Source organism: Taurulus bubalis (assembly GCF_910589615.1).
Source record: "Taurulus bubalis genome assembly, chromosome: 14".
NCBI lineage: Eukaryota > Metazoa > Chordata > Actinopteri > Perciformes > Cottidae > Taurulus > Taurulus bubalis.
Window position 1 is genome coordinate 18,185,252 of NC_136602.1, and position 22,996 is coordinate 18,208,247.

The 22,996-nt window shown below is 43.9% G+C and overlaps 2 protein-coding genes across 2 annotated transcripts; one reads left to right on the top strand and one right to left on the bottom strand.

Annotated features, from left to right (window-relative positions):
• Window positions 1-1,491: 1,491 nt before the first annotated feature.
• nid1a (nidogen 1a) lies at window positions 1,492-15,089 on the bottom strand (the record flags this gene model as incomplete). Its single annotated transcript, XM_079230209.1, has 20 exons — window positions 1,492-2,088; window positions 2,709-2,821; window positions 3,681-3,804; window positions 3,883-4,040; window positions 4,490-4,661; window positions 4,774-4,900; window positions 5,580-5,752; window positions 5,941-6,168; window positions 6,636-6,755; window positions 8,352-8,495; window positions 8,958-9,086; window positions 9,604-9,741; window positions 9,916-10,149; window positions 10,328-10,528; window positions 10,836-11,087; window positions 12,095-12,235; window positions 12,353-12,657; window positions 12,748-12,977; window positions 13,055-13,357; window positions 14,886-15,089. The coding sequence occupies 20 exons, from the start codon at window positions 15,087-15,089 to the stop codon at window positions 1,958-1,960; spliced, it is 3,627 nt and encodes a 1,208-aa protein (XP_079086335.1). The 3' UTR covers window positions 1,492-1,957.
• A 4,295-nt stretch (window positions 15,090-19,384) lies between these two features.
• On the top strand, window positions 19,385-22,953 carry gpr137ba (G protein-coupled receptor 137Ba; the record flags this gene model as incomplete). Its single annotated transcript, XM_079229880.1, has 7 exons — window positions 19,385-19,765; window positions 20,700-20,749; window positions 20,876-21,098; window positions 21,509-21,655; window positions 21,879-22,007; window positions 22,259-22,380; window positions 22,466-22,953. The coding sequence occupies 7 exons, from the start codon at window positions 19,385-19,387 to the stop codon at window positions 22,581-22,583; spliced, it is 1,170 nt and encodes a 389-aa protein (XP_079086006.1). The 3' UTR covers window positions 22,584-22,953.
• Between the last annotated feature and the right edge of the window lie 43 nt (window positions 22,954-22,996).

The following is a 22,996-nucleotide window of genomic DNA, read 5'->3' on the forward strand; positions in this document are numbered from 1 at the left end:
AATTTCCATACATACCTTCGTTTCCCATAAATTAAAGCCAGCTAACGCTAGCCTTCGTCCAGCAGAGATGGTTAATTTGCCCTCAGCTGTGACTGCGAGGCAGTCCCTCACAGTCCCGCCCCTTTCCCGTCGACGGCGAAGTGAGGGACTTCACTCTCGTAACGATGGTTAACATGCAGACATCTCACGTTCATTTCTATTGGTGACATGTTTTCCATTTGCAAAGTCTACAAGTAACTAACGTTGTACCTAGTCTATAAAACAACTCATCCAAAAGACTGATTTATCCGTTTCTATCTGTGTTGACCAGGGCATAAATAATCCTAGCAGACAAGTCACGGGGTTACACGGCACAACACAGCCGGTGACATGCCCACTGACTTCTATTGTGTCTCCTATTGGATAACAAACAAATAAATCCCCCATCAATCAGAGATTTTCTATCAGTAATGGTCGTGCGTTTGATACATTTCAGTAAATCCGCAAAGGGTAGGTTGTAAACACCAGCAGATTCTTGTTATGTCAAGTATAATTTGCCTAATTTACATAGATAAACCCCACCACACAATATTAATGGGTATTTAGAAATTCCCCTCGTGTAGCTAAAGTATAAGCAAGTTTCGACTTCCATCTGACAGATAAATAACTTTTTTGCTAATTGATTAATCATTTAAGGCATTTTTCATGGAAGTATTCCCTAAATCCACTCGTCAATAGTGAGGATGTACTGCTTTTATCTGTTTTACTTAATTGTATGACTTTGATCGAATATTATAGGCGAGAATAACAAGCAGAATGATAAATAATAATAATTTAAAAAACCCTAATATGAATATTGTGGTTTCAATAAGGTTGCAAAAGATTTGAGAAATATCCCATATTCCGAATTTATCAAAGGGTCCGTTAACGCACCATTGACGTAGGCATGTGTCTCCCTCTCTAGCACAGTTGGGGTGGCAGCATTTGGTTTCCTTTGTCAACAAAGCAGAAACGTCATCCCACTGCCACACTGCTTTTTGGAAATAGGCCGCAAGAGCACAACAACCCAAACGTCTCCTTTTCAGCACTTAAAAGGCAGGTTACAGGTTTCAGTATTCGTTGAAGAACGTGATCCCTTATTAGTCCCACAAGGAAATGTATTCTCTGCATTTAAACCCATCCTTAGTAATTGTAAAGCGCTGTCTCTTTTGCAAAGTTCAAGTAAACTTCCATTTAATGAATTAGAAATGCACGATAATGTGGGAAATGGATATACAATAAATACATTTTAAAAGTAATTCATGATAATTCTCAAGGCCAACATTACTACTGTAGGAATATTTTCAGAATAAACCACAAATGTGACATGTCATTTGTTCAACCACTGGACATGATATGGTTTACTCTGGCGCCACCTACTGCAGCACAACACCAACTGTGTATTTGTAATTAACCCGACCTAACACACGGTGTCACCATTCTTGCACTCGGACCTCACAAAGCAGCACAACATGTTAGAAAAATGTTTATTCTTTTGCTGCCCAGCATTTAAACTCATCCCACCAGCTTGTACAGACACTCGTCCTATTCCACAGTAACACTTCAAGGAGATAAACTAATCCGAGCATGCCACAGTGTAACACAGCCGACACGAGATGACGTCATGCATCGCTGTGATGAATTTCACATTAAATTATGTATCCCTTGAGCTTCATTCTCAATCTATGTGCACTCGGGAAAAGACAAAATAATAGTGTTTATATTTACAATTTTCAATTTTCCGCAGTAGTGATTTTGTAAAGGGAAATGTAAAAAAAAATGCAGATAAGCATAACACTGAGCAATAAAAGGCACAGTAAGTTCACCTCTGGTTTTCAGTGGCATTTTCAGCAGCTATAGTTTAGTAATGCTGAGTGGCTCCTAAATTTGCGGTCAAACATCCAAACAGTGTCAACGCTCAGAGCACAGCCGTCCCCTTTCAGTAACCGCTGTCTCTCTCCACGCAGCCCACGCCCACTGCGTTGCTTGGACATTTGCAGGAGCGGCCGCTCGGCGTCGCTAAACAGAGGTGGGTACAGCCCCCGTTGTTCACAGCACAGTAGTTTTGTCCTGGAGGAAAAGGAAAAAACATACAAACTCTTACTAATGTGGGACATTCCAGCGCATTTGTATAAATCATAAGCCAGCGTAGCGAGGAACGGCAGGAAACTGTGTCTTCACTGTTTGTTCAATAGATATACACACACTTCGAGGAAACACATAGCAAACTCCAGATGTTGGAGGCCCCTCTCCCTTGACTCCACATTCCCTGGCTTTACGCATGCAGCCTTATCTAGAAGAGACGAAGGGGGCCTGGTGCTGCACGGTAACATCCGTCATCCCTTCACTTCATGATGAAAACTAGCTGCAGAATGCCTCCCGTTTGCTTTCAGAAGCTGCAGTTCTTCCTTTTTTCCGTGTTCAGAGTCCTTTACAGAGGTCACAACACTGGGCTGGTATGTCCGAAAGAATGGAGGGAATGGATAACAAGGCCGACTCACAGGTAGCCCCCGAATGTACAAGGGTCAAACTATTTCTAGGAATGGCTCTTCATGGGACTGGGAGTGTTTTCTCACAAATTGCTAAGTAAATATTACAATCAGTAAACATTTTTTAAGGCGTCAAGAGCAAAACATTTTCAGGGGAATTCCCAGGGAGTCTGTGGCCCTGTTCCCAGCGGGAATGTTTACCTGACGGACACTGGGCGTAGGCTGTGGCGATCCCATATATCTTGGTCCGTTTCTGAGGCTGGAACTCGTCTGACTCCTTGCTGGAATGGCGATCCACTGCAACCACGGCATCCCTGTTGGAAACACAATAAGCGCCAGAGTTTAGCCATCCGGGCGAATCCCAGCATTGAGAAACGTGAGCATCCTTGCATCCCGGTGTTTCTTGTAAAGTCTGTCAAGAATGAGTAAGGGTTAGTGTAGCTTTCTTCGCCATAACCGGCATAGTTTGAGTGCCTCCCCCACCGCCACCTCTCAACCTTCTCCAGCGAGGTTACAGCCTTGCAAGATCAGAGGGAGGCCCTGGGCAGGTCACTCACAGACGCTGGAGGTGGAGAAATTGCAAGCAGCTGCCACTTTTTAGGATGCTTCCTCACCCTGCACACACACACACACACACACACACACACACACACACACACACACACACACACACACACACACACACACACACAAATAGACACCCCAACCCCCGCATTTTTGTGCAGTGGCCAACATACAGAATCAGCCGCATAGGAAGAAAGAAAGCTCCACAGTCTTCAGAGAGGTCTGGAAGAACATCAAGGGCCGGTGCTTGAAGGGTGGGGAGCTTTTTAACCTCTGACTTAACCTCTCCTTCCTCTACCTCGATAGATCTGAGTTCTTACATTGCACAGTGGGCCGTGGATGAAGGCTGGATTATTACCGTCATTCTATGAATTCCAATGTCTGCTAATTTAAAACTATCCACACTACATCAAGGTAGACGAGAACTGGCTAAACACCAACCACTAAATATGTGTGTAACAACCTTTCATTATAATGTCGGCTTTAACATACAAACATAAAGCATTGTAGGGTTGAATTCAGTGGAATACTTAAAGAAGTATATTTGAGTTACATACCATATTAGATAAAAAGCTAAACAAGTGTTCACGACTATAGAAAAAGTCAAACCTCCGCCAGTCAGTGTAGTAGATGTTCTTCCCGAATGACGTCATCCCGAAAGGGTACTGAAGCCCCTCCATAACCATTCTGCGGTCGCCGTGGCCCGGATGTGTGCACTCCATTTTATGTGTGCCTACGGGCGAGAGATTAATCCTGATGAGAAGCCAGACATCATTTCACAGATGAGTCATGTGTCTGAAATGTACAGTACCTGCGTCTGCCCAGCAAAGCAGAGAGCTCTGAGAGTCGTAAGTCAAGCCATTCGGCAGGCCGAGATCGTCTTTAACCAGCACCCTCCTGTTGGATCCGTCCATGTGAGAGGTCTCGATCTTGGGGGCGTCGCGGTTCCAATCGGCCCAGTAAAGATTTCTGTAAGGACAGGTGTTAAATTACTGTTTTAACGCATTACTAATCAAATCATTATGTTATTCTTCTGCTTGTAAATCAGTTTCTTTAATAGCAAAGTTGTTGCTCAGCTCCCCGGGAGTGTCAGTGTTTGATTAATGTAGTAATATTTAAAAAGGCATAGTTTAACCCTATGGGACGTATGCTTATTTGCTTTCTTCCTGTGAGTTAGATTAGGGGATCAAAACCGCTCTCACATTTGTCCTTTCGATATAAAACTACAGGCAGCAACCGGTTAGCTTAGTTTATAATAAAAACTACAAGCAGGGCTCTGTTCAGAGTTAACAACAACGCGTACCTCCAAATCGGAAAAGACAATTTGACTTTCAAAGGTTCCTCAGCGATTGGTATCTCACTTTTAGTTTGTTAACAAGCAGGTAAAGGGGAAAAGCTTTATGTGAAACAACACCCACCCATTGGGAGGGTCGGTGATAATAGCGCGAGGGTTGACGAGATCCGAATCTATAATGACACGACGCTGAGATCCGTCCAAAGAGGCCACCTCGATGTGATCCTTCACCGAGTCCGTCCAGAACATCGTTCGTCCCAAGTGGTCGATGGCGATGCCCTCTGGGCTGTCCAGGTCTGTTGAGAGGATACATTTTGCACATTGGTTTTTATTTGTCTTATGAAAACAGCCTCCTTGATTCCCAGCTGGCTGGAAGTGAAAGAGAGAAGTATAAAAGAGAAGCGTCACCTGATCTGATGACGGTGGTGGGCTCTCCCCCCTGGATGCTGGCCTTGCTGATTGAGGGGGATGTGATTTCAGTCCAGTAGACCATTTTCTCCACACAGTCATAGGCCACTCCGATGATTACCTTCCCCTGCGGAGGGGAGAGCAAGCAACGATTTTTGTGTGTTCAAACAAGAGCGGTCAGAGATAAAAACACAAAGCAGATGGGTTTGTAGTTTTTTTTTTTACGTTCATGTCTAGACAGAAATCCAAACAACCAGAGCCACACACACCGAGTGTGAGCAGCTCGTCCAGGCTTCAGACCAGCTGCTTTGGAAATGAGCGCAACAAGAAGTGCAGATTGCAATTCCAAAGATGTCAGACTGATGTTAGTAATTAGTGTGAATGTCACCATGTGCCTCCAACAAAGTGCAAGCAGCGAATGCATGAAGCAGATGGAGAAATGGCAACGCTCAGATTCACATGTTTTTACCACCAAGGGAGCGGCTTGTGTGAGAGGCTAAGCGAGAATGAGAAACCCAAACTTACTGTGGCTTTTTGGATTGTTTTCTCCAGTATCATACCAATGATGACTCGACATTGTGCCCAACTTAAGAGTCTCTATCCTCTTAAACGTACATATTCACTTTGAAAGATTTCCTTCATCGGAACTGCTGATTGTACAGCTGTGAGCTTCTCAGATTGAATCAACATTTGGTTGTCACGAACAGACATAAAGCCAGTAAAATAGATTGTCATAACACATTTTCATGAACAGAAAAGCCAATTAAAAAGTCTCCAAAAAAAGTTGGTAATTTAGAAACACTTACAGGGAGATGGAGGACGGCCTTGGCGTCGTCTTTTTTCATCTCATAACCTTCCAGCGGGATGTGCTCTATCCTGCCGCTCTGGGCGAACAGCAGGTGTGTTCCTTGAGGCACCGGGTGGACGTCAGGTCGGGTGGTGGGTCCAACGGGTGGTGACACACCGCCATGGTCGATGCCTACCGGAGAGACAAACGCGGAAAAATCAAGCTTTGTGGAAGAGGAACTAACCCCAAATCAGTTTAACAATCCTCTCCAAAAGTGTAGCTGTAGATAGTTTGTGGCTGCTCATTGGTCATGCATGTTTGGTCTTTCAATACACACTGTGGTCTCCTTGTTGTCAAGCGTTGACATGAGATGTACTCACACATTGGTCTGCTGCCAGCCCCAGAGCGAGTCCCAGGGATCTCCTGCCCGTTCCGGTCCACGCACCAGCAGTAGCCCGTGCTGCCGTGGCACTGCATGGGTTCATAGGCCCCGTTCTCGTCACACGTGGGGATGAACTGTCCGACGGGCGGTCGGGGGCCCCGCGGGCCAAACTCCGTCGTACCCTGGATGCTGTCTCTGTGGGTCACGCATCGCGTTTTCGTTCTCTCTGAAGTGGAAAAGACCTTCAGAGTGAGCACAGCTACACTGCAACAATGCCGCAAACTTATTCATAGGCTCATTTATATCTCCTTTTGTCTCCTGCAGCTACAATAATCCCTCGTAAGGCATGACATGTTTCCTTTGCTACCCAGGAGAAAATGAAAAACAGGTTCCAGCTGGCACCAATATACTCTGTGGGGGGGAGTAGCACTCCTCATGCCCAAATGGGAGGAATAAACAATGCTTTGAATGAAAATGATCCGTCTTTTACTATTATTGAGTCTGCAACTTATTTAAAGAAAACCATTACCAAAACCGTCTGAACTCCCACAATCGATTTCCCCAAAATAAACTAGCAGCAGCAGCAGCAGAGGCTGAATGTTAGCAGGCCGGATATGAAACCCAGTCGACCGATAACGATGCACTGTTTGAGGCAGACGTTGGGTTTGCTTAAGCGTACCAAAAAAAACGTACCTGGAGAGCAGGAGAAGCCGTCGCCATAGTAACCCGGCCTGCACTGGCAGGTAAATGATCCCTGGTTGTTGTAACACTCAGCGTCCTGATGACACCTTCCAGGCTGGCACTCATCTATGTCTTTAGGCAGGAGAGAGAGAGAAAGAGAGAGAGAGAGAGAGAGAGAGAGAGAGAGAGAGAGAGAGAGAGAGAGAGAGAGAGAGAGAGAGTCAGTCATAAACCGTATAAAATATGTTCCGCGTGTCCAATTGTGTCGTGTCCTTTTACAGTCAGGGGTCTGCATTATGATCTGGGTCAGTCTGTGCACAACAACTTAGAGAGGCAGAGGCATGGGAAGAATGGAAACTATGAATGAGTGCTCCTGAGGACCAGCCAAAAAAAACTACACGCCGACTCAGGACCGCCATCTGCTTTTCATGTTTCACTGCTCAAACGCTGCAGAAGTATTTTGTAAGCAATCTCACTTCCCCCAGTCCTGAGCAGATGGTTTAACAATTGTAGCCTCCAGGTGATGGATTTGAAATCTGGACTACTGGATTGGATTTTCCATTGAGCCTGTTGACTCCAAATCCTTCACATTATTAACGTGAACATTTTCAAAACAAGTCATATGATTTGGGAGTTTGAACCACACCGTGCAGGCAGCCTTAGGTTCCGTTAGATTCTTGTTTTTTGTTGGTCATCATCACATGATGGGCACCGAGGGGGAGAGTTTTCAAAAGTCTCCTTGTGAGCGTAACAGAAGATGCTCTGACACTCGATAACCTCAAGATGAATTTCCAACAACATTTTCATTGCCAGAAGCTACTATAATCTATGTACTACATCCTTGTCAGTTTATGTGTTATCTTCCTCTGCGATGATTCTCTGAGTGACAACATCGCTTATGATTGCAAAGCTTTTTGGCAGCAAACTCTGAAATCTCTGGATTAACATTTTCCTTGCAGACACCAACAAGTACAAAGCCTGTAGTGTCTCACAGGTTCAGTTACAGACTTTTACAGTTTAATTATAATCAGTTAATAATTCAGTTGTTAAATTAGCATTTTCAATCATCCATTAATAAACTGCAAGATCATTACATGAAGTAAATAATACTTTGATTATAATCCTTTGCTTAAATGATAACTCAATAATTAGATTTTTTAGAATGTCTGGCCAATCAGAGCTGCTGCTTTGTGCGTTGGATGTCATGTCATTTTTAGGCACACTGCTATCACATCTGTGTAAGTTTTAAGATCAGTCTAAAAACCTACATAGCTCAAAGTACTGTTATCTGTTTTGTCTGTGCACTTTATCTTAATTTTATATTCTATTGTAGATTTAATTGTACATTTCATGCTCCCATTTCTTGCACTCTGTTTATTGTTTAATGTTTAATGGTATGCACCTACCGCCAGGACAAATTCCTTGTATGTGAAAACATACATGGCAATAAATGGTTCTGATTCTGACGGCTACAACAATAAGTCATTGACAGGTTAAAATGTGCAAAACCATGTATACCGTTCTGTAGGTGTAATGTCATGATGATAGTTGCTAAAGCTATGTGCTACGATTAATTGGTTCTAATTTATCATCAGCACTGTAATTTACTGTGTTTGAATTAGATGCAATAATGAATCATTCATGTTGTGTATTCCGTAACATTGGAATGAGTCCCATTTTATAGATATTCTGTCACAAAAGCATACACCCAGTGTCGCTCTGCAGTACCTTGGCAGACTCTTCCATCTCCTATGAACCCGGGCAGGCAGGAGCAGATGTAGGCCGAGCCTCCGGTGTAGCTGCACTGAGCGCGCTCAGGAATGTCACAGTTATGGGTCCCTTCCTCACAGGCGTCCAAAGCTCGATAAACCTCTGAGGAGAAGAAGAAATACTCTGATATGTTACAGCATGTCACAAAATGACCAGACATCACATTCAACGCTGAACAGTTTAACGTTTGCTCGATTTAGCCACAATGCTTTTTTGTAATTGTCATCTTAGTAAAGTTATTTTAGGAATAGTTCAATATTTCGGCCTATATATAGGCCTATATTTCGGCCTGACGAACGCACACACACACAGACACACAGTGTGGACCTAAAACCCAAGCACACTTTCTCAGAGATAATCTCTGAAATGATATTGCCAGTTCAACGAGTTCAAAGCTGTATGTGTGTCATTGTGTTGACATGTGTTTTCTCTGGCTCACCCTGGCCTACTTGATATCTTCACGCATTGCATTACAGTTTATGTCTGAACCTGTACATCTACAAACTACCAGGTGAGATTTCTGAAATATGTAATTGTACCCGGCAGTGCACAAACAATACTTACCAACGCAGGTCTGGCCATCGTTGGCGAACTGATAACCTTCTTCACATTCACAGCGGAAGGTCCCGGGCTGGTTGTTGCAGTAAGCGTGGGAGCCACAGATCTGAGGATTCTCTCTGCACTCGTCGTTGTCTGATAAAGAGGAGAGTCAATTATCATTTGCTAATAACGGCAACCATGTTTGAGTTTGAGGCTCTGAAGTCTGGATCTATCAGTGTCCTTCATTATCAGATGGAGATCAGAGGAGAGAGCTTGATTAGGTTTCTTAATTACAAATGTTTCAAGATAACATCTGTCTGAGATACTTCCTCCCTCTTTTTATGTGCCTCAGAGCTCTTCCTGTCTGGTCTTGCATACACAAGACTCATGTTTGCATCGAGCATGGACTGCAGTATGTATATATGTTAACCTGATCTGGGAGTATGGGAGACTTAGTTTCCGATGTGACACTCCCTCTGCTAATTGCTTAGATTGCCCAGTTCCCCAGGAAGGAAGGCTTTACAAAGTCTGGGTTAATCAAATGATGGCACTGAACAGATGTGGAAACTGTTTGATTTACTTGAAAGCAGAAAATACATTAATGCTGAGAATCTGCATTGCCACAAACAATGGTCCTTTTTTTTCATGTGACATCATGTGTCATTCTTACCATAACATGTGCGGCCATCCCCATTGAAGCCACTAGCACACTCGCAGGTGAACCTGTTTCCCTCTCCAGGCCGGCACACAGCGTTGGTGTCACAGCCGTGTCTTCCAGTGAAACATGGGTTCTCCTCTGGTTGCCCTCCTGGGAATTAAGGGTGAATTATAGGCCAATCTTACCATTATAGTATCAACATGACGAAATAAGCCACAACTTATTGTAAAACCATTCCTTGGTCAGGATGTTATATGTCGCACTGCAGGAAGGAAGTGTGCGCAGACCAAAACAGGAAGACACAAATAATCTGCATGACCTCACCGTTGATATCCCCGATCTTGTTGCTCATGGCGAACCGGATGAGTGCACCGTTCTCATTGTACAGGACGAAGACTTGGTCCACGCTGAGCATCTGAGTTGGTTTCATGTCTCTCAAAGAATCGCCATGCTGGCAGCTCTGGAAGGTAATGGTCTGACGCCACTGGTACGTCCTGGTGGCGGTGGAGCCGTCGGGCAAGCTCACTTCGTAGTCCCGAGTGGAGGAGGAGGTGATCACTGGAAGGTGTGATAGGCAGGTAAGAAGCAAGTAGATGACTCATTAGTCTTCTACATGGTTTAGTTATGATTATGAAAGCAGAAAAGAGTGTTGGACAAGTGCAAAACAACAGGAGAAACAAGCCACTGACATTTTCATTAAAAAACAAAGTGAGTCTCTGTTCAAACTGTATCTCACAGTTGTTGCTGTACTGGTAGACCTCAGAATAAGGGCCGATCTTCACGGTGGAGCCACGAGGCACCTCAGGGACCCGGCCTTCCATGTTGGTGCTCACCACCAGGTGGTCGTGCTCATCGATGCCTTTGAACTCCTGCCTGATGGTCAGCTTCTCATTCCCTGGCAGAAAGGTCACTTCAGCCTGCCGTGTGAACTCCCCCCCTACAGACGGCAGAGAAGAGGAGGTTAACTTTAAGACCCTGGCCCTGGATGAACTTTGGCTCCCCGCCTTCCTTCACAGCTGAAGTAACCTGAGGGGAATTCAGCTGGACAGAGTGAGAAAAACTGCAGCTGTATGGCAAACTGCTTGTAACATAATTTACATTTGTTTACAGAGCTTTAGACTTCCTGCATATTCACTTTTGTCCTTTTCTAACCAAGTGAAGCATGAGAAAAACACACGAAAAGCTTCTACAGGCGTCACATTATCAGATACTATTTGGTCCAGTTGTAGAAATATTTCCCTCACCAATAATACTGAAGCCATTCCTGAAGCCAGGCTGCTCCAAAGCAAACGCCCACCCAATCACACCACCAAGGGCCGACAGGGGCAGCAGTGATGGCCCAATGGTGTTCGGGATGTCACTGATGGCCACGTAGGAGCGGCCGTCGTTTACCACAACGTATGAGTGGAGGTCGTTGCTGCTGAACTCCACTGGAGAAGCAGAGTCGCCCACATACACTTTTCCATACACTTTACCATTCATCCTCTGTGGCTTTCCTGCAAAAAACAAACCCAACACCAGAGATTAACATATCAAATGTTCCCAGTTTGCTGTAACGTTAATGTAATGGTCAATTATGGAACATTTCTGAACACAAGAAGAGAAATAGCTAAACTGCCAAAAGATGTTCCCCCATCACCTCCACATCTGCCAGCTACTAACAAGAACAATGGACACAACAAATGCTTTTTGGAAAATGTCTTTACAAATAGTTCATGCAGTTAGTTTTTAAAAGCGTGTTTTCAGACTAATGCTGTGAATATCCTGTGTTGAACACCAGCTAGTCCATGGCATAAATATGCTTTTATCATCGACAATTTAAAAAAAATCTGCTTCAGAGCAATGTTATTTTTGTAATGGTCTTAAGTGTAATTTAATTTGCAAGAAAAGCTAGAAGATTTTTTTATCTATGTTAGTTAGCCACACTAACTAATGGTTTTTCTTTAAATAACAAGCCACTTAGATTAGCTACCTGAGATGCAATTTCACAAAATAGGAGAAGCTTTGTTGGTACATTGGTAAATGTCCAGTGGACAAACAAGGGTCTCCACAATGTTCCCATGGTCCTCATTTTAAGATATTGGTCAGGGCTAGTTTCACAGTTAAAATGGCAAAAGGACAAAGGTAGATGGACTTGTCAAATGGTTGATCAAATAATCAGTGTAGGTTTTAAGGATCTGCCTATAGGCTAACATAAGTAGACAATAATAAGTTGTAGAAGATTTCAACATATTGATGCAGGGTAAAAAACATTGAACATTTAAATTAGGAACATAAAGCACAGCTGACAATATAAGATATTTTAAAGGTGTCTTAATCGTGTCACATAAATAGGATATTGCGCTGAGAACACAGACAATAACCGCATCGCAATGTGTCATAGTATTTTATGTTTACTGTTATCTCAGCTCATAATTCATAACATTAGCTCATTGAACCCATTTCTCTCCATTTTCTTGAAGCAGTAAAGAATGACAACACTCAAAATAAAAAGGGGCGTTACCCTCCGCCACACACTGTATCCCATTGCCATAGAAGCCAGGTCTGCAGTTGCAGCAGTATCCACTGGAGTGGTCCTTGCAGTCAGCAAACTGGGAGCACTTATTCCTTTTGCTTGCACACGCCCCCAGGTTGTATGAGAACACTGAAAACATGGAGAAACATGGTAAGAATGCGTCAGGAACGGCTAGTTGATTAAACACCTAGAATTTTCCAACTATGATCAGCGAAGAGCCTTAGAGTCTTTCTCCTGTTGACTCACCATCTACATTTATATCTGTGTCGTCCACCACCACGACCTCTGGGTTGTTGGGCTGATGTGGCTGGTACTGAATTTTGTGGACTTCGATCTGCTCCCCCTCTGGCTCATAAGGAGGGTCCTGCGATTCCTGTCCGTTAGTATACACAGTCCTCCTTGCGTCAGTGTCCTCGTCATCCCGCACAGTGGGCGTCTGTGGCGGGGCCTCCGAGGGCAGGTCGGTGACCTCACCTGGTGCCACATTGGTGAAATAGGGAGAAGTTCCAATCTCGTACACGAATAAACCCCGCACGCCAGAGTTGGTCTTTCTATAAGGAGAAAAGAGACGTATACACATTATCCAAACAGCAACACTACACTAGTGAGGAAATGGTTATTCCTGCTGTTGGTTGACTTACTCTGCTAAAGCCCTGATGGATGCCTCGTCATCAGTCGTGGTGCGGTAGTATGGCCCCGCACTGGAAAACCGGAAGAAACCCCGGACCAAACCCTTACTGAAGCCAGCGTGCATGACGGCGCTGCTGCCTTGTACGGACGTGGAGGAAAACTGTATCCCGTCCCTTGCATACAGGACAATAGCGTACGACGCAGTCTCCAGGGACGCAATAACCAGCTGGAAGGTGTTTCTCTGTGTGATGAAACATTGGAGAGCAAGTAAATGACAAGTTACAACACAGATCACTTGAATCACCATGTGATGCTCACCTTCTTGTCAACGCCATCTCCTCTGCTGGGAGGTTCATGGGTGGTGACATTAACCCAGGTGATCACCACAGCATTGGTGGGATTGACTTCGTCATCCTCGGGGAGGGCCCCGTTGATGAGCCGGGCCGCCCGAATTAGAACTTCAGGACTGGAGTCTTGACGGAAGAAAACCTTCCCCACACCATCACTTGTGTCCAGGTCTCCCTGCAGAGCTGCAATCATGCCGAATTTTGGGGGCATATTGCCAAGATATGTCGACTCGCCTGTTGGCTCTGCTGTGGCAACGAAACCATTGGTGTTGATCTGAAATTGAAAGCTCAAGTTGGTAATGGGGTTATCAAGGAATTGGATGACTGTTACACTCTTTATAGTAACTAGGATACCAACACATGAAGAACTGTTTCACATCAGAAGTGAACCCGGTCCAGTCTGACCCACTTTGATCTTTATTCTACACTCATTAGACTAATGATCCGAGTCAGCTGCCCTGTCCTACAAAAGCCATAATGAACAAAGAAGATGCCATTTAACACAGATTTCACACACTTAAGGTTTAACATGAACACATGCAGGGATTGTCAATAAAGAAAAGCTGGGCTCATGTGAAAAACACACACACTGCAAATGGGGCTCGGTTCCAGAGCAAAACAAGAGCACTATTGCTGGCCCGGGCCACACTGTTTCCTGTCCCTGCCCCTTGACGAGCCGCCCCAGAGAGCCCAAAGATTGCTCACTAATCTTCATTACAAAAACTTCCTGACAAAATGGAAGATCAAGCTGGGAAACTGATCAGTGAGTCTGATCTCGCAGACATGGTGCAGAGGGAGATCTTTAAGGTCAGTTACCGGCTTTGTGGGACATGAATCACACTCAGACGGCGACGGTGATTTTTTTTCTTCTATAACCATGTCTGGTGTTAAAGGCATTACTGTTCCCCTTTAGGGCATAGACAGTTCAGGGGCTGTCTCATAAATGAAAAGCAATAATATTTAGGCCACATTGCCACACAGTAGAAACATGTTGGGGGTGAATGATGTCTGGATAACTTATTAGTAGTCATCGGTGGGGAAACCAGACTGATTTACTCTCAACCTCAGGCTCACATATTAACCACAACTTCTCGCATCTACTCATCTCCTCTAATAAATCTGCTCCTCGGGTGAGATCACTGATCAAAGATGAAGTTGTTATCAAAACAGAAATAATGATTACTATGTCATCAAGTAGAGGCTAAAGTGACTTAATTAAAAATAAAACACCAACAAAGTTGAGGCAAATGTTGAGTTTCATGCCTTTCAAAGTAAACACCGTTTGTATATAATTAAAGCACTTTCTTTTACATTTTTCTTTTAGTCTGTTAACTAATGAATCCTCTAAGAATGAATTAGGGAACAGACTAACCTCCAACGTCACTCTTTTGCACAGTTTATTAACTAGATATTGCAGGATGTCAATATTTTAAACATAGATGTTTGCTTCATATAAGCATCTCTTAGTTATAAGAGATACTCACAGTTATGTGACATCGACAATACTCTGGTCATTGTGTCAACGGTGCCATTATTATCTCAGGAGAAGCTGTATAGATACAGCAGCCTCTGTGATCAGTCAATCAATATTAACAAATATGCCTGAGCATACTCCGCCCCAGATATATTTTGCAACTTCCATGTATTGTTTAAGGTTACTGAACCCTTTTCACCACAACCACCCGGGTTTTCTAGGATATGCGCAATTGCGCAAGATCGTCAGACAGTCCACCCTGACCACAGCTCCCGCGCGTTTGTGTTAAAATGACAATGCTGGTGTCCCAGACTGTGGTTTGACTTACGAAGATGCTGTCGAAAGTGCCATCATAAAACAACACTGGCGTATCCAGTGCAAGTCGGTGCGTCTGGTCATTCCCTGCGTCCAGTAACTGGTCCCGTGCGCTCGGACCAAAGGGGAAAAGCTCTGCCCGCGTTATGCTCTGCACCGACGCCACGAATCCGAGAAAACTCGCACAGACGAGCCATCCTTGCTGCTGCCAACCCATTGTTCGTGTTCCAGGAGCAGTTGAGCGGTCCTGTGGTCTGTCCGAGCCAGGGTTGTGTGAGAGTGACGCACGGGATCCTCGGAAGAAAGTTCAGTCAAAGTTTGGAGAAACGTGGGGCGGAGTTGAGAGGAGGGCTGAGAGCTGCTTTTATGAAACCACCAACACGGAGAGTGAGAGGCGAGAGGTAGCCTGTACTTTTCTTTTCATGCTGTTATTTACACAAATTCCTGAAGTGATGTGGTAATGAGTGTAGGCTCTGGGTCAGTGTATTGAGATATTTTACCCACTTTAAAAAGATGAAAATTAAAAACAATCATTGCTGTTATAAAGGTTGGTTGAGGACAGAAGTGGACAATGAGGTCACTTTCACATCACATCACTTGATATAAAACTCTGACTTTGAACCATCAGTGTTTCAGTATTGCCAAAACAGCAGAGTGCAGCCCTCAGTGTTTGGATGATAAGGTCTAAAACACAGGGGCCACTGAGTGGGAGGTCACAGTGTCTCCAGAGGGACAACACTGGACTGTATTAGCAGATCTGGACACAGGCCAAGGGGCCATCAGAGCATGGACCAGTTACCAGCAACAGAGCCCCATGGCCGGTTTGATTGAAACATTATGTAAAGGACAATATCACAGAGCACTGTACCATACGCTAATCATTTGAGGCACCCCGCTGTGGCTATCAGACTGGACTCCAGCTGGGATAATGAGGGGCATGCTGGTAATATGGTTCTGTTTCGGCCCCGCTAACGGATGCTCAGTCATCCGTCCAACACTTTGGTCCACACATCTGAACAACTGTTGGCCACATTGGCATCACATTTTAATACGGGCATTCATGGTTCCCATGATTCCTATTGATTTGTTGGGACCCTCTGACCTTTTGTTTGGCGCTATCATCAGCCGTAAATAGCTTTTGCCAACACATTGGGCCGTAACAATGTGCTTTGAAAATGAAATTAGGTAAAAAATGACCTCTGAATGAAAGACAATATTCCCCTCTAGATTGAGTATGGACAATCGTGATCCCCAGAATTAATAATAACGTTTTGACCAAGATTTAATTTCACAAGAGATATCAAAACTGAAAATACAGATTGTGCATCATGGATTCTTCCATTCTTCCAGTGAATAACATGATGTGTAAGATTGCCAAAGTGCCCCTATAAAGTTGTGAGAATGAAAATGTATTGAGTTTATAATTCATGTTTTTGCTTTTGAATAGTGGATATGTTAACCTCCGGCCTTGGAATTTTCTTTTGTGAAAGTTTTTATTAAGTGTTCTAAAATGAAGAGATTTAAATAAATCTCACAACCAGGCGGAAGACATAACTTGCAACAAAGGGTCCAGTAGACATTAGTTAGTTTTAGGGGATCACAAGGCAAATAGTTTGGAAACCACAAAGGATGATAGTTTCGTGTACACTTTTGTGGAGCTACTCTCTTGCACCCCCTTCAGGTCAAAGTATATGATGTCCATATTGCTGTGAAACGTATTGGGTACATTTATGTTTTTCTTTCGCATCACCCTCAGGGCAAAACTTCTGTTTTAAGCCTCTCTGCTAGTGGAGCTTTGAGATGAGCTTTTCAGCCACAAAGGCTGACATCATAAGTAATCTGAAGACATATCACTATAAACCAGTTCATTATTGAAAAGAGATCAGTTATATGCAGAAACATCCATCTGGATGCTGTTGATGGTATTTTAAATGCTAAGCTGGAAATCATAGTGTTTTGGAAAGAGACCATTCATAAGATAATTACACATTGCATATGTATTTGCATTGGTTTTCATTTATTTTGAATTGTCTCTTCTGATTCTATGTCACATTATTTCTCCCACTTTGAATCCCTCCCATCCTTTCCACCTTTAGATGGTTTAAAGGCGCCACCTTCTGATCATTTGTATGAAGTTTGCATTTGTGGCTTCTGAACATATTCTCCAGAGAATTAAAAGGTTTTTAGAGATTAATACAGATTGATTTACATACAGCAGGAACATCAACACCATATATGTATATGCATTTGTTTATTGTATTATTGAATAGCGAGGACCAATTTGTTTGAAACATTATGAGCACAGGAAACAGATTCATGACGGCAGAACTTGCCAACATCGCTTCGATGCACGAAACTAAATGTAGTCCCAAACCAGCAATACCTGTCTCCATATAAATACATCTGTCAATATCCACTGCACTGATGATGATGCACGTCGAGCCCTTGTTGGACACTTAGTGGCTGATGGGATATTTTCCTCGGGGCCAGTGATGTGTTTGAGTGAGTCTGTTTTCTCTGAGCGTGTTGCCTGGGAACCAGCAGTGCACTTGGATCTGATCGGCTTGATAATCAGGATGAAGTGCCATTTTGAACACCACTCTTATCTACTCTTTTTTTATACAGACAAAACTGGAGATGTGGGCGTTTTAAAGGGCTGGACCTGGGCTGAGGAAACTCTGGGAACAAACACATTAAATGTTTTGTATTTCTTTGCATTTTTTGACTAAATATTTTGCTTACATAGCCATTATTAAATAATGTGTGTTTACTGAAAAACAAAGATGTAAAAGGAAGTAATTTAAGGAATTTCTCCATATCACACATTAGAGGCCAACGTTTAAAAGGATATTTAATAATGTGGGAAGTGAAGAGGGAGGTGCTGGAGCCGGCAGCATCCTGCCTGGTGGTGGTGTCCCCGTGTGCAAAAAGATTAACGTTTCACTGCAGTCAAAGGTGAGCTGGAGTGACCTCCATCCGTGGCCTTCCTCATGTTCACATGCCCCAGCCCTGTGAAACAAAACAAAAACTACTACTAACCATAACAAGCTTCACTGAGGTTTAATGATTAAACTTCTTCTCTGATCATAAACCAAATTCTGCTTCTCTAAACAGTCCTGGAGTACTCTGGGTTTTAATTAAAGAGGAACTCTGGTGATTTTACACATTGGGATCAGTATATTTGTCATGAGGAGATCTCATGCTACTCACTGCTACAACTGGAGGAGTTTTCTAAAGTCCAAGAAAACAAACCCTGGTGTTTCACAGGCACAGAGGGGTCCAATTACAAATGCTACTGATTTGGATTTGTAGGATTTTTATCTGAATGTCTGAATGTGTTGACTTCTGCCGCATTAATGTGACCATCGTTTGACCATTTAACTGCTCCTTGTTCTGGTCGCTGCTCAGGCCGACCATGCTCGCTCCTTCTCAATCTATTCAAACACACTTTGACCCTCAGGACTCCGGGTTCACTTTGTGGCAATTACATTGTGAAAATGAGATGAATTAATCAATAAACTTCAACACAGTAATAAAAAGCTAGGTACAACTTTAATGTATACAATTGGATGATTATGGATATTGTATGAACTAATAATGTGAAAATAATACAAACACTTAATTAAATGTTCAATTCTGTCTATAATTTAATTTTACAGCTACCAGTGCTTTTTTGTTGTGCTTTTATGTCCAATTCTAATATAGTATTTCAGTATTTTGTTTCTTAGAACTTGAATATAATACGATTAATATTGATATAGTACTTGTATTATTTAACACTAACTGTATCTTTCGCAGCAATTTCTGCAACAATACATGCTATCTTCTTTTTAAAGGGATTTTAGTGTTCTTCACCAATTAAACGAATCAACTGTTTTACTGTATGCCTGCGCATACAGCTCGTGAATAAGTTATATAGATTGTTTATTAACTCACTCAGTGTTGAGTGATGATGATGATGATGATGATGATGATGATGATGAAGATGTGATATTCTTTCACGCACCTTGATAACATGAGATTAAACGTGAGAGGCTCTCGTGGGATCACAGCAGCGGTGGGAAGCCCCGCCACAGGGTTAAAGGTACAGGCGCGTGCGTCAGCTGATGCGTCGCGTCACGTAACGAGCGCGAGGAGGCGGAGGCTGGTCCTCCTCCTGTCCTCGCGCTGAGCTCCGGGCTGCAGGCGGCTCTCAGCAGCTTCCTGCCCGCTGCCGTGCTGACAAACGTCTCATTCTCATCCCTGATCATGTGCCTCGCTCTCTGGCTGTCCGCGGCTCCGCAGCAGGAAGTTCGCTTTGTTTTCTTCCCTTTGCGTTTCTCCTCTCCGTGCACTTGACAGCCACATTCACAGCATATATCACTTCCCTCTTTTTCTATCTTATTTGTTTTGTCTTCCTTTGGCCGCGGCTCTGCGAAGACAGAGACCGGCGGCCAACACCGGCAGAGGCCCCCGCTCCGCCGCGCTCCTCCCCCGGGCAGGGAGAGCAGGTCCTCGGAGGAGAGCAGGTCCATGGAGGCCCCGCTGGAGGAGAAGGAGCCGTCGCCGATGGAGAGGTCTCTGCCGCTGCCTACCTTGAGTCCGGCCGTGCCCCCCTACGTCACGTTGGGCCTGACGGTGGCCTACACCGTCTTCTACTCCCTCCTCTTCATCTTCGTCTACGTGCAGCTCTGGCTGGTGCTGCGCTACCGACACAAGCGCTTCAGCTACCAGACCGCGTTCCTGTCGCTGTGCCTGCTGTGGGCGGCCCTGCGCGCGGTGCTCTTCTCCTTCTACTTCGACAGCTTCGTGACGGCCAACAGCTTGGGCCCGTTCTCCTTCTGGCTGCTGTACTGCTTCCCCGTGTGCCTCCAGTTCTTCACGCTCAGTCTCATGAACCTCTACCTGGCACAGGTGAGTTACAGGTGGTGTAGCAGCAGAGTCAATGGACTAGTTTGGAAGTCACTATGCAATGTATGTATGTGTGTGTGTGGGAAACACAAGAGACGCCTTACATCCAGCAATTCAACTTTTTTAACTTTCTGTATTTTTCAACAAAGCCAAAAAGTAGAGTTAGTTAGCCCCTTTCAACAAGTTCATTATTATTTATAGTTAGACATTCCTTATTATCCCAGGGTGTTTTTAAAGGTCCTCATGTCTGAAGGGGGTCATTATACAAACGCTGACCTCATGTGAACCAGTGCCTGAAACCAAAGTATAAAATGGCTCCTGGTATATACAATACAATACAATCATCATTTAGAGTTACATTAAAAACCTTTAAACTAGGACTGAGCACTTTGTTTAAATTCATACCACAATATTAAGACAAGTTTATAACTAATGATTATTTCCTGCTATTGATAATTCTTTTTTTTATTATGTTTTTTAATTACATATCACAAGCTCACTGATATCAATGTAGTGCTTTCAAATGTCTGATTTCGTCCCGTCAACAGTCCATGCTTCTCTAACAAACCAGCAATTGTTTGCCTGATTATCAAGATTAATTTTCTGTTAATCAACTTAATAATTGTGTGAATACATAACTATTTAGGTATGTATGTATTGAATTATATAATGATCAACTTGTTGTTCAGAGCAATGAACTGTATCTCCATTCCTCTGCCTGCTGCAGTGAATACGTCTGACGTGACGCTCTAATAGTCACTGTGACAGCGCTCCTGTGCTGTGTGAACGCTGTGCATCCAATGACCAGAACTCTGCTGTTTTCAACTGCGAGGTTCCTGTTTCAGAAGAATATATTTTGTTGTTCTCTGAGCGAGAATACAGAAGTGAAAGTGGGCTGCCTACACAGCTTGACGCAGTAACTGATGTCTTTTCACAGGTTGTTTTCAAGGCAAAGTCAAAATATGCACCTGAGCTTTTGAGATATAGGTAAGATTAAATGCCTTACCATTCAATTATATTTGTGATTTTATTTTGACTAAGAATAAAAAACATCTTGGCTAAAGTACTTAAAAATAAACTTTGAAGGTTGATAGTGTTTTTCCTGATCCGCAGGCTGCCGCTGTACCTGCTCTTCCTGTTCATTAGCCTGGTGTTTCTAGTGGTGAACTTCGTGTGCGCCCTGCTGGTGAGGATGTCCTCTGCAGAAGCCCACACCATCGTGCTCGTGAGGGTCGCCATCAACGACTCGCTCTTTGTCCTGTGTGCCATCTCCCTCTCCTTGTGTCTCTACAAGCTCGCGAAGATGTCACTGGCCAACATTTACCTGGAATCCAAAGTAAGACACACATCCCTGTCCTGTGTGGCCCAGAGAGGAGCATTTGAAATGAAATACAAGTAGAGCTGTAGTTGCACCCTCTGGGATCAATGGAATAAAAGTGACTTGTGAGTTGTGTGTCGGGCACGGCTCATCCTCGTGTGAAGATGCACGACTCCATATCATTTATGCTCTGTACGTAGTGATTGTTTCCTAGCAACTCTGTATCGCTCTTGCGACGGACCGGTTGCACTTCACAAACCAGTAAAACGCTAATTAGCGCCTTGATTGCAAAATGTATCGCAGCTGCTCTCACCTTCAGTTTCCCTGTAGTTTAAAATAAAATATGATTTCATAAAATATTTGATAGGTTCTCATTTCCTCCTTAAGGTAGATGGTAATTTGTTATCAACTCCTCATTACTTGTGCAGGGGACGTCGGTGTGCCAGGTGACCGTCATTGGAGCCATCGTCATCCTCCTGTACTCCTCCAGGGCCTGCTACAATCTGGTCGTCCTGGGACTCTCAAACAAGAGCATCAACTCCTTTGACTACGACTGGTACAACGTTTCAGACCAGGTGAACCGCCACAGGTCCCAATGCCTTTTGATTTGTGAGCTCGTGTGGAAAAAGCAGGCTTTTGTTCTCTACGAGCATCAGTAGTAATAGTTTTTGTTGCCTTATTGATCGTGGTTTCCCTTGTGAGGACTTTGATTATACACTTTGAGATACAGTTGCTTCCGTCTCCGGCTCAAAGAGAGTTTCAATAGATGAACGTGTTGCATTCTGGGTTTTTTTCCAGGCAGATTTACGGTCGACTCTGGGCGACGCCGGCTACATCGTCTTCGGGGTGATCTTGTTCGTATGGGAGCTGCTCCCCACTTCGCTCATGGTCTTCTTCTTCAGAGTTCGGCAGCCAGACCAAGACAGGGTGAGCACCCAAACAGTGTTTTACAACTTGGGGGGAGGGAATACTCCCTGGGGTCACAAGATTGTTTATGGAAAGCAGATAAATCATACTGTAGTTCAGGCCCGTTTCTGCCTTGTTGCTTGAGGCCTTCAACATGTAGTCAAGTTAAAAAAGGAGGCAAACGGGTTGGGAACTGTCCTGCGCTACAAGTGAGTGCTGTGTAATACGGTTTTCTAATATAAGAAGATATCTTACCTTTATTGTTTCGTCAGAGCGGCTCGGGGCTTCCCGGTCACATCTTCTCCTCCAGGGCTTATTTCTTCGACAACCCGCGGCGATACGACAGCGACGACGACCTGGCGTGGAGCGTCATGCCTCAGAACATCCAAGCCAGGTAAACGCCGCGATCCGATCACCGAAATAATGTACATGAAGTGGGAACGAGAAGCCAAACGGCGTTGTTGAATTTGACCCTCCAGTCTGGCTGCCGACAATTACGATTGGGGGAGCGAGAGCAGCAGCAGCATCGGCGCCTACATCGGAGGAGACGACGGTCACCTCCTCCCGCCTCCTCCAGAGGAGCTCAGCCATTACTGACCGGCGCTCACGGCGGCTCCTGCCGACTTCTGGCTCTTATTCGTATACTCTGGCACAGTCTCTCTTGGTGTCGGAGGCACATGGGTCGCCCTCTACGCAATACATTTAGTCTTCTATTTTGTCTAGAGAAGAAGAATTAATCAGCATATGAAGGTCCACTGATGGGACATTAATTTTGCACACTCCTTGTACAAAGTGATCTAATTTCAAACTGCTTTTAAACATTTTCAGTGAATAGTTTGTATTGAATACTGTTTAATATATTTTCTGACTTTTGTAATATGAACTCTTACTATTTTATGTACCATGTTCTTTTTCATATATATTTGTTTATATAGAGGATGTATTCATTTAATTAATATTAAAACAGTTTAAATGCTGTGAAAGATGCAGTTCATTTCTCATAATACACC